General features: G+C 43.1%; 3 protein-coding genes across 3 annotated transcripts in view; all 3 read right to left on the reverse strand.

The window, feature by feature from the left end:
- Positions 1-4,689: 4,689 nt before the first annotated feature.
- PHALS_02773 (uncharacterized protein) lies at positions 4,690-5,184 on the reverse strand (the record flags this gene model as incomplete). The annotated part of the gene is made up of 3 exons (XM_024717218.1): positions 4,690-4,740; positions 4,891-5,013; positions 5,092-5,184. The coding sequence occupies 3 exons, from the start codon at positions 5,182-5,184 to the stop codon at positions 4,690-4,692; spliced, it is 267 nt and encodes an 88-aa protein (XP_024582739.1).
- A 5,214-nt stretch (positions 5,185-10,398) lies between these two features.
- On the reverse strand, positions 10,399-10,696 carry PHALS_02774 (uncharacterized protein; the record flags this gene model as incomplete). The annotated part of the gene is made up of 2 exons (XM_024717219.1): positions 10,399-10,489; positions 10,569-10,696. 2 exons carry the CDS (start codon positions 10,694-10,696, stop codon positions 10,399-10,401), a joined length of 219 nt encoding a protein of 72 aa, XP_024582740.1.
- Positions 10,697-12,271: 1,575 nt separating this feature from the next.
- The window catches only part of PHALS_02775 (RxLR-like protein), a gene marked incomplete at both ends in the record, with an annotated part of 348 nt that continues 221 nt past the window's right edge, over positions 12,272-12,398 (reverse strand). The window contains one exon of the mRNA XM_024717220.1: positions 12,272-12,324. Within this exon, the coding sequence (XP_024582741.1) occupies positions 12,272-12,324 (53 nt within the window). The remainder of the gene's footprint in view (positions 12,325-12,398) is intronic.

The raw sequence follows: 12,398 nt of genomic DNA on the forward strand, positions 1-12,398 counted from the left end.
AAAGGTAGGTGACCAAAATTACGCTTCCATATTCGCTAAGATACGGCAGCCCCGCTGCACTTGGTAGCGCTTGTAGTCAATCTACACCTCATTCGTTTAAACTGACCCTCTGTGAGTATGGAGGAATTTTCCTCTTTGCCTCAGGGCATACAGGACGGGCTTAACAAGCTGATGTCCATGCTTCGCCCTGAGGGCGTGCAACACCTTTTAGCGCAAGGTCCCGAGACAATCGGTGCGCGTCTAGAGGCGTTTTCAAGTTACGAAAACGCGCTGCTAGAGCACCTGCATCAGAAGATGTCTGCATCATTTGCGTCTATGACGCCACCGTTGGTGACGGATGATTTTCTCGCCCTAAATTCACTCTTCCGTTCAAACTTTAAACTATATCTATCTGCTTTATTGCAGCAAAGCCGCCATATCTAAATCTCTAGGTATTGTATTCCTTGTTAAATTGTAAGACCTAACTAATATGTATATCTACTGGCAATTAGTGGCTTCTTGCTACGGTGTAGCCACACCACTGTGTGATTTCGCCAACTTGTGTAATTCGCATCTATGTACGGCCACACCATCTTATATGACCCGTCCTTCCATACGTGGGTACGTTTGGCTCCGTTACACTATTAATGTTTATGTTTGGTTCTGCCAACGAGATTGTAGCCCAGCTTCCCTGGCTTTACGCTACTTTACCGTGTCGTCGATTGAATTTGTTTGCGCATACATGGTCGGCAAGTCTGTATTATCCTCACCTCACAGTGCATACGCAGGAAGTGCATCGGTAATGACTCCGTCTTCATCCATCCTAGCACGTCGTGGTGCCAGAGGGCCACACAAATCTTCGTCATCTGAGCTACTTCTAAGCATCAGCATCCGCTAAATCCATTGTTTTCCTCGGGCCGAAACACCAAATGAACTCCACCCTGCCTTCAATATAGCGCTCAGAAGACATCAGCTGCTGTACGCCAACCAATTATGTACATTGAATACTTTCCATTGCGACGTCTTGGACTGACCCTTTAATGTCTCTCATCGAGCGTTCGGAGATAGCTGTACTTGGTTCTAACCATTGCTAGCATCTTTATCAGTAGTAACATCTATGGTTGTAACTGGCGACTGTGCTGGATTTTCAAAAAAGAAGTCAATGTTCAGTTCATGCAACCTTTTAGAGCGGATTTTTTGCAAATTCAAGAGACACACACCTGAAACGTTTGGGTTCCAGTATTGGTACATTTGCATCTTTATTATATGCGCAGTCATGTAACCCAAACGCGCGCACGAAATCTAGTTCATACGGTGAGATGTTTGGATAAGCTGTAGATGTCGAATGATCATTTAGATAAACTGTTGTGCTCACAGCTTCCGCGCACCAATCCGTCAAAATGTTTTTGCAGTCAAGCATATTGCGGACCATTCTCCTGATAGTCCTAACCATTTACTCTACCACTCTTTTTGGCTGAGAGTTGTATGCAACAAAATACATATTAAAAGCTATATTCCGACGACATATGTCCGCCTTCGTCTTGTCCAGGAGTTCTGTCTTATTGTCGATCCACAGTCATTTCAGGCGAACATCCATTGCCTCTGGTAAGGAGCTATAAATTATTTTGTGATCACAAGCTACCTCAGGCTTGATCGTGATCAGGAGAACGCATCATTTTGTGTAGTTTCATCCACAAAAGTGAGAGATATCTTGCACCTCCCATCGACGAGTCCGCATTGACCCCGTGGTATCTGTGTGCTTGACTCTGGCAGATATATCGTTTTTGTGATCAAACGTGAGGAAAATGCCGTGATGGTTTTCCCGACCTTCAAACACCCGATACAAACTATTGATGTTCCTTATTCGATCATTGGCATATCTCTGGTTGAGCGCAGTGTCTTGTGAAAGGTGCTAGAATAGAAAACGCCTTCGCTGAGTGTCAGCCCAGAAATACTCTGCGTAATAAGCTTCTTTCTTCGCACGGTCAAGCATGTACGCATTATTGATTCTTGTGCTGGGGTACACAATATGCTCTAAACTTCCACACTGATGCGGCGTCCCGAAAGCTTGTCAACAGATTTCAAACTTCTGTCGTGTGTTGAGATATATGTATAACGTGAGCCATGCAAGTTCCCTTTCTACCAAAACTTCAGTGTGCCGGATCCTTTGACGAGTCACATTTTACCGTCAACAATTGGAGCCTTGACGTTTGTCCTAAGATTCTTGTATTTGAAAAAGTCTTTTCAAAAAAGTCGTTCCGGGGCGTAGTCGTATCAGATATGGCGCCATTGTTGATAAACCATTATGCTGATCGTTCTTTACCCGCTTTGACAACCGCATTATCTTGTGGGGTCGTTTACCGACCAAGCAGGTGCGACACATGTGAGCAGCCTGTTTACCTATAAATATTTGCTTTTGATTTTGAAATTTGCATCGTCCACCTTTAACTTTGAATTTTCCGAAATTTTTATTTTCGCAGACGCTTTCTCTGTAGCTCCTTTAAAAAGATGCGAATAGAACAAAGCTCGAACTCAAGGGCTTTAATTGTTTGTTTCTTGGTTTTGTGAGAAGTGTTAAGAATTGTCACTTGTTTGGCTTGGATAATGCCAATGTCAATGTGATTCGCTCTGAGAGAGGTTGGGTTAGATTTCACTACGAACAGTGATGATAACAATGGTTAGAATTAAGTACAGCTAGTTCTGAACGATTTCATGAGAGATATAGAAGACATGGTCCAAGACGTCGCAATGGATAGTATTCTATGTACATCAGTGGTTGGTTTACAGCAGCTGGTGCCTTTTGAGCACTATATTGAAGACAATCTGGAGGTAGTAAAGTTTTGCGAAATTAATTTTTTTGATGTTTTGGCCCGAAGTAAACAATGGATTTAGCGAATGCTGATGCTTGGGAGTAGCTCAGACGACGAAGACTTGTGAGAAGAAAGATGTGGTTCACTGGCACCACAGCGTGCCAGGATGGACGAAAACGGAGTCATTACCAATGCACTTCTTGCGTACGCACTCTGAAGTGAGGATAATACGGACTTGCCGACCATGTATGCGCAAACATATTCAATCGACGACACAGTAAAGTAGCGTAAAGCCAGGGAAGTTGGACTTCAATCAAATTTACGGAGCCATACATTTACATTAAAGCTAACAAGGATAATGGATAGTACCATGGAGCGGGATCCAATTGATCATGACATGAGGTACATGGGACGACTTGTCGCAAAACGTTTCATACCAATTATAAGAATTGTTCCGGGTCGCAAACATAAGTTTGATTTGGACGAAAATCGTGGTGTCTGTAAAATTACGTCTGTCAATGAAATAGCTGGGTATCGGCACTGCTCTTTTAAAATAGTGCGCTGATAAATAACGGTAATGTAGATATTCTGCTGGGAGTCGATTATGCTCAAGAAAGATCATTTACGGGCTGAAACATGCAGTACGCGCCTGAAACGAGCAATACCTCGTGGCTTTGTTAATATGGCTTCACCGGATGCGTGGGTGACCAGTGCACTTACATCAATAAATCCATTAATAGGTTTATTGCTTTAAACGATATCTGAATGACATGACTGTCGTAGAACAAACAAACAGGGAGATCATCAGGTCAAAGAAGTGCTCCGATATTTTTTTAAGATGAAGGAGTTGGACAAGGGAAATATACTATGAAGATTGACCACGACAGGCCAGCGATTATACCACTAACGCGCCTGCAATAATGATTATTTTTCCCAAAACGGAATGACGGTCATTGGTATTCCTACACAAACAGCATCTGAAATGCCTATAACATGTTTTTATAGTAGTGTTACAGCTGCATTGGAAGCCAATATCAGTAAGAATGTACTCTTTGCACATTTATTTGCAGTATGCAGTCTTCTAGGATACGTAAACGCAGTGTTATCACGAACAGCATATCCGATAAAGGATCGGTTGTGTTTTTAGCACATCGCCGTATAACTCTCATTTGTCGTAGGCGGCTACGATTATTACATCATCAATCATGATGCGTACGGGTCGTCGAGTATTGGTACCTTGTCAACCGGATTACGTGACCATGTCATCGATATGACGAGTCTGAATTATCATAAGTGTTTTTGCTGGCTTGTCGCGGTCGAACTCCATGTCTGAAATGAATTCTGTCTTGTCCAGCTCCTTCATCTTTAAAAAAATTTAGACACCTTTATTGACCTTATGATCTTCCGCTAGTCTTTGCTGCGACAGCCATGTCCTCTTGATATAGCCCAACGCGTATAAACAATTGCTTGATAATCACGCAACGGTCACCCCGCATTAGATTAGGCCGTTATTGTCAAGGCCACGATATGTTTCTTGTTTCAGACGCATATAAATCGTCTCAGCCCGTTGACTTGCGACACTAGATCGAGTATATCAAGGGAATAGACAATGTGCGGTTAAATTATGTGTCCCAGTGGCACGCGCCATTAACATCTGCGACCGCGGTCGTCAAAGCTGATCGCACACGGTCTGGAACATCGGTGTCTGTATCTCGCCTTCTGCCACTACAAGACGACGTATTTTTGTGGTCTACTTCCGACCCTGTACCCGATGCTCAACGTCGCCTTGCGCGATCGGCTTCGGCGACATCGACGGAGTTAGAAGACGAACTACGTCTGGTTAGGGATGGCGTGAACTCCAAATCAAGCAAAAGAACTCAACACACACATTCTCATCCCTTCACTCTGTGCTTTGATTGCCCATTGTCATGCAGACACCATGACTAAGCAACTATGAGACAATCATCACATCACAAGCGTTGTGAGTTGCTATAAAATGTTTTATCAGGTTATTTGGTATACAAAAACGTGAAGGTTGGGTCACTGACCCATGGCCCATGGTGATGACCACGCCACCCTGCTGACCGCACTAGAACCCTACCTTATGACTTCCTGTTAATCGGTGACTCGTACGGGACGCCACGATACGTGTTAGCGCCGAAGGATGAGCTTTCGCATTGTTGCGAGCTCGTTGTTCGTGACACACATACCGGACCGGCGACGGCTGTAGTTATATTGAATTGGACAAAGCGATTCAAATCCCATCGTAATGAAAATTGAACAACGTTTTTAACTACAGAACAAGCCCGTGGAGAGATTGATTGAACGATTCAAGACACTTCACACCTTTTTCAGTATACACACCATGGGGTAATGGTACTGTTGACAACACCATTCGTGACAATCTCAATTTTCTTCTTAAGTATCAAACCGACGCAAAGAGATAAGAATTTATCCCCTCTTTTATCCAGTATAACCCGAACAGACTACAGTCCAGTCCCTCGGTAACAAAACTTTTGTTGAAATTATCATATGTTTCATTATATCAACCTCCCAGATTACATTGTCATTTTACAAGGCAAAAGTGGTACGACTTAATATCATGCATTTACGAAAAAATGGTTAAGTGAAGCATAGACTTCCGCGAAGCTGACTTCGTGCTCCGATTTTGTTCGGACAAACGTCTTTGTGGAATCAAGTTAATAGTACGCTGGCTTAGACCCTACAAGACGATTGAAGTATCGAGAACTCGTACATCATTGAGCATCCAATCAAGTATAAGTAAGTAAACGGATCACGCCTCAAGTTTCGAAGACAAAAGCTTCGACGTGACTAAAAAGATCTATGAGCATGTGAGCAAGCAGGGCATCATTATGTGTCCCGAAACGATCATCCTTACATCAGAAATACAGCTGCTCACCTCACAGCGCGTCTTGCAGTCGGTGTGGGAATCGCTGCTCGATCTCATCAACGCCATCCATGATTTTATCGAGGCTAACTTCGTCTAACACCATACAATATGCCTCCGAGATCGACCACCTGACGTCTAACGTCGGTCGCAATACATATTTTAAGGCTCCATGCAAGACACAGCCCGAAGGGACATTGCCGGCTGCCACATGAACATCGACGGCTCGTCTTTATACATATACACGGTCTGTCTCACTGTTCTGTATAACAAATCACGACGTTCTAGAGCGTGGTTTCGAGAACAAGTTTACAGCCATAGCACAGAAGATACGTGGCCCACCACCACGTTTTCGAAATGGTAGCGTAGTGTCTAACACTCAGAATACGTGAAGCATTCTACAGCGCATTCCCCATGGTGAATCACACTTTCACATGATGTTGGGTGTTGCGACCTGAAGCAGGATACTATTGTACTGTTTAATAATGCGAGGTACTGCAGGGCTAAACAAACTATATAGTAGTGCCTTTACAAGCGATGGTCTTACTTAAGTCATCCTATGGTTGGTTTCTTTTACATTGGACCTATAGTATTGGTGATGTACTTTTGTCACAAATATGCGCGGTGCAGACTTTTCGGTTCAAGCCTGAAATTGCAATCTTGTTGCAAATCAATATAATGTTGCAAGGGTCATTCTGCTTACATGATTCTAGCGCAGAGAGGAACAACATTTTCCGAGATAATACTGATGATCAATATATCAGCGGCGTTGTGTACTTTTTTTGTCGAGTCATCGAAAATTGTTGAGATTACGCCGCTCAATATTGTTGGAGAACGATGTTGTGGCAATGTGGCTTTACATGCATAGGTATCACATCTTGCTTGTACAAAAGACGAATTCTCAATAGTGTAAAAAAGCACTGATCTCGAACAGTTCCTCCAGCACAACAAACGCGCTTGTGCGAAGAGAAAGTGATTCCCGACGTGGATAGATAAGGACAGTCCCGATTTGGAGGGAAAAGAACGACTTAATCTCAACAGGAAAATTTTCAACTGAATTAAAATGGATATATGGTTTATAGCTATATACCTTTTACTACTAAAACATTGGGTACACCTTTGATTAATCATAAGTTTAACCTCATTTTCAACTTAACAAGATGTTGAGTGTACGGAGCCTGAACTTAGAAAAGATTAAACTTCAATCTTCGTGGAAAGAATCCAGTAATAATGACTCACTAACGCCACCCACTTTGAAAGACAAGGAGACATGTCGGTCTCGTAACCAGTACAGATCCTCAATTTAAAAAAACACATTTTGTTTAACACATAATGTTTGTGACGTTTCGGATTTTACCATCAAAGTAACAAGTTAACAGCCGCAAACAAGCCTTTCTTCACTACTTTGTCCGTTCCCGAGATGGCAAAAAGGCGCACTCAAGACGTCCTGGAAAGTGGTATTCACTACCACTGAAAGTTTAATATGAGAATGACTCTGGCAAAGAAGGGTCTTCTGGGTCATATCTTTGCTGTCAAGGACGAGCACGACGTCACAGAGACGGGGCTCATAAACAACTCCAAGACATTGGGTATCACTGCGCATGAAGTTGAGAATTAACATCAGACCATGGAGGCATGACAAACGCTACGTGAATCTAACAAGCGCTCAACAATGCACAAACGTGTGACGATGATGCAACGACTTTACGACTACAAGATGAAAAATGGTATTTGCATGGCGGAATACCCAGACGCTTTTGACGAGCAAGTTGTAGGTCTTTAGACAATTGGAGACCCAGTTGATGAGTGGTGATACCTCTCAGCCATCCGACGTCGGAGCACGGTTTTATCCCATCAAAAGTATAAAATTAGAAGAACATCCCATTGAAAAGATGAAAAAGCTGTTCAAAGAAACAGAGAAACGGCATGTTAAGAATACTACGGAGCAACCGTTCTGCGTAAACGGGAATGCTTCATACTTTAGGTGGATGAGGTAACGCTAGAAGAGGTGGTGCTCCACGCAATAACAGCGGATTGAAGGAAAATGCATATATTGTGACCAGGAGCTATAATATGATGCGGAAGTGTCTGGCCGGAATACGTGTCGGCAGTGATGACGCGGTGTTTCCGGTAGGCAAAGGGGAATCTGAAAAATAGACCATCGACAGTGGCGCTAAATCCCACGTGACACCGCGAAGGAAGCACTTGTCCAATAAAAGAATCAAAAGAACCGGCATTGGAAATTGATCGGCGTGGGTGGAGAGGGAATTGGCATGGTTGATGTTTAACATATATACCAGAACTTGACGGAATCTGATTGTCGATTGGCAATCTTGTATAATGCGGAATGAGTGAGTGGAGTTCTCGCGTGTGATGTGGAGCAAAGAAAAGGCAACTGCATCAGGTTCAAGAATTGACGAAGCAAACATACTCGGCTGTAAGCAGTAATTTGCAAGTTATGTGTTGTATTTCAGGGCTGTCGCTCAGTGGAAGCTTAGGCATGCTCGCATAGTACACACAACTATGGATTTTTATTCGAGACACATCGCTCAACCAAAGGTCACCAATGATTAAGTACAAAATAGAAGCGACCACCAAAATTTCAGACAACAGTGATGATGGATATGCTCAAAATCAAATGTACCAACATTCAGTTCGGGGTCATTTTATAGAATCCATCGTAGAACCAGTCACAGATGTCTAAATGGACGATGATGAGCATATACCAAGTGTCAGCTTACAGCGGCTGATGCCTTCCGAGTCCTGGTAAAATCAGATAAGTGCTGGCAGAGTATCGTTTATCTCGTCATACATGTCAAAAGATCGTTTTGTATTTTGGCATGCAGTGGTGCATACAAGGCTATGCCACGATCTTATACTTATGCTACGGAGCGGCTCAGATGATGATGAATTAATAAAAGGAAGAGATGGTCTACCAACACCGAAATGTGTTAGGATTGACGAAAGCAAACTTATTGCCGATATTATTGATTTGCACATGGTGAGAAGTGCGGTTGAATACGTCTTTGCCGACGACATATGCTCAAACAATGGTAAGCGACGATGCAGCAAATTGGCGTGAAGCTATTGTAGCTGAGCTTTGATCCCATGACCAAAACCAAATATTGAATTTAATACCAATCGTAAAGTACAATCGTTCAATTGCAGCAGCACTATGGGACTTTACGAACAAGCGTGATTAAAATGGCCATGACCTGCGGTCCAAGGCACGACATGGCGCAAAATAGTTCGGGCAAAATTATGATACCAATATTGTGCGGGATTCCTCGGATGATCAGCATTTGCGGATAACGCTGCAACTCTCCACGCATGTGATCCCCCACCAAATGGCTTGTATCGATGCCTACTGAGAATGCACTTTTTGCATCTCCATTCAGCGCACATGAAATCTTCACCATTTCGACTTAAGAATTTAGTTTGCACATCAACTCATGAGTCAATAAATGACTAAAGAATAAACCTATTAGCTCTAACCAAATCAAAGTTTCTCGAACAAAAAGACTACATGAGCTAATTCTTAACAAGTCAAAGAATTTAAAAACGATACTAAGGTAATACCGGTCTGGGTGTGCTGTTACAGGGTGCGTATCAGTTCAATATTGCACAATAGTGTGCAAGGCGCAGACGTATACTAATGAAGATGATGGGACTCCGCGAAGATGGCCCGCGAGACATAAGGACTACATATAGTACGTATCATATATAATCTGTCAACCGAGCATAGTAAAATAGATATGTTTGACATTGGCTTATCTAATTAAAATATATGTCTATCTTCTATTCAAGAACAGAGCTGCATAGGGTTGCGGTGCACCTTAAATAGAGGGGACTTTGGCTTAAAGAGTCCGTGTCGCCGTCCCAGGGAGAATGGGGTTGTAACCTATACATAGGATCGAAGCCGAGAGCCTTTCAAGTTAGATTATAGCCTCATAAGAGTCATGTATTTATAATTGAGTCTACTTAATCTCATACGATATATTTTCAAATTTAAATCCGACCGATAATAATACAACCTATAGTGCATGAAGTGATGCTAACGGCCATGTGTACCACCAATCTCTTCTTCCGAAATTTATTGATATCATTAGAAGAAGTATTTTGATACCTTGAAGTTGTGCCCATTTGCGCATAGTGCAGTCTGAATGGAAACAATTGTACACTACGTACCCCGTCAGGCCCTCCTAGAATGATGTGAATTCAAACTGAGGCTCACACTTATCTCGTCTTGTCAAGAAATAGCATATAAGACACACCTCTGTTTAAGGCCGTCCTTGCCAATGATCTAAGAGTATTTCTTAGCATGCGAAACAAGATATTATTTGGTGGGAATGATCGAAGAAAATCTTCGGTCTCTGAGATAATACCTCTGCCGTACCCTCACGACATATGACAGAGCTGTTTACTTAGTGATAGGCAAATTCTACGTTCCGCCTCTCCTCTGTGCAAGTGGCGTATTCCGTGCCCGTTCTTCCGGCGCAATTGCTGCAACACTACGCTGCGAACCGCACGACGTCGTCCCCCTTGTCATTCATGCGCTTTGCCTGGATCAGGAAGCCCAGCTTGCTAATTTCTCAGCGCAGGAGTTGCAACGACATATGTCTACATGTTAAACTCTCATTCTGTCCAGTTAATCTCAATTTTGTGTCCAAACTCGAACAAGTCATGATTATTTTTTTATCTCTAATGTCGCTGTTCACGTGACGGCACGTCGCCTCTCTCCGGGACGACGCGCGGCTTATAATTGAACGGGCTAAATGATGATCTCTTTACGCTACTTATCGGACCGATAACATCAGAACCGTATCGCTGCCCTAGTGCAGAGTAAAGATCCGCCACAGGCTGGAACACACGTTGCTCCACATGAAATAGGGCATCTGATTGGTTTGAACGAGCGAGGTTGTGGTGCTTCTTTTAATCGGCTACGTGAAACAAAAGGATGTGTAGCAAATTCTAACATTAATATGTCGCTTTGTGTCATCTGAATTTAAGCCATAGCGTCGCGCTGTTTGTACCTGTCCATTAACCGCTTCAAGGTAAGACATGTGAGTTGATAATAGCAAGGCAAAATGTATCAGCACTATTCCATCAAGACCAGAGCCACTTCAAGCGATACACGGGTCGAAATAAACTAATTTGATAATGAAAGGTAGAGCCTGGTGAAGTTATCACTGCGTTATCTAGCGCAACTCAATGAATGGAAGGAATTCGCTCAACGTCATTGTCTTTCCGCGCAATTGCCTTCGACAGCGCGAATAACGTGTTTCATTTCATCATTTACCCACGAAACGTCAGCAATTGTCATGTCCAATCTTGTGCCTAGCACAGCGTACCAAAACATCGCCGTAAGGCGCGGACGCGACAGACCCTTGTCCCTCGAGCTTTCCGCACCAGAAAACAGGTTGCTTCTGACCCGTGCGCCGTACGTATTGCTTCATCACTTGGTGGCATTTCCATCGTGGCATACGACAATTCAATGTCGGGCGTTCAATGTCGCGCAATGTGAAAGCTCATCCTCCACAGCAGAAAGCTGACCAGGCCTTATGCCTGACTTTGTCGAAGCTAAATTATTCATCTTGCCATTCTCTGCGAACGATGTTTGGACGACGTCGCTGTACGCAACGACGCATGATCTGTATCGATCATAGATGATAAAGAGACAAGCCAGCGTACCCGCAACTTAACTGGGGCAGAAGTCATAGGAAGAAGCTCTTTGTCACGACGTTAGGCGTTTTTCTGTGCCGCTTTTTATTATTGTCATGCTCATATGTTCGAAAAAGGACGACCTATGGATAAAAGCTGAAGGGTCTCAGACGATAAGGAAGAAATATTACAGATATTCTGTTTTGGCAAGCATGATCATGATTGCAGCACGCCAATGGTGCTCAAGGCAAAGTGTTAGCGATCCGTTGCACTAAACCCGGCGGAGGCTGAGTATCCGACTCTCAGTTTACGCACCCAAGAAGTTCTAAAGATGCGTTTGATGCTTAGCGACATGGGTTACGAGCAAATGGAAGACACATACGTTTGAAAATACAACCAAGAAGCGATCGCTATAGCCAACAACGCTGAACACCATGCTCGGACGATGCACGTGGACTTAAGCACTATTGTATCCGCGAGAAGGTGCAAGATGGGATGTTGAAGATCGACTACATCAACACGAAACGGCAGCTCGCAGGTATGCTGACGAAGGCACTCGGAACCACGATGATTGCGTCTAATCGCGAGGCAGAGGGTATCTAGACGAAAAAGTGGAACACACCATTTGAAGCTATTGGGAGCGTTGAGATGACGCCGCATAATTTTGTTCAAGAACGATATTGCAGCTATACGTGTAAATGGCATGCATAAGCTTTACATGTGTTCGTATAACAAACGAACTCAGATTAGCCGAGTGGTTGAATTTACATTCAAGATAATGGGTCGAGGAAAAAAATTAATTAAAAATTTAGGTGTTCCCACATCATTATGGCAGAGTCATTTGGTATAGGTTGGAACGATAAAGACTTAGGAAGATAATATACTTTTTATTAGGAGGACTACTAGCGACACATCACAATACACTTGCAGAGACGTGGATTAGAATTGAGTTTATACGACTACGATCTGGGTATAACTTATCGGAAAACACGACATACAAAATGTTCTGATTGTTTTTATTGTACTTCTTTACGAATCTT

Source organism: Plasmopara halstedii, assembly GCF_900000015.1.
Source record: "Plasmopara halstedii genome assembly, contig: Scaffold_2061, whole genome shotgun sequence".
Classification (NCBI taxonomy): domain Eukaryota; phylum Oomycota; class Peronosporomycetes; order Peronosporales; family Peronosporaceae; genus Plasmopara; species Plasmopara halstedii.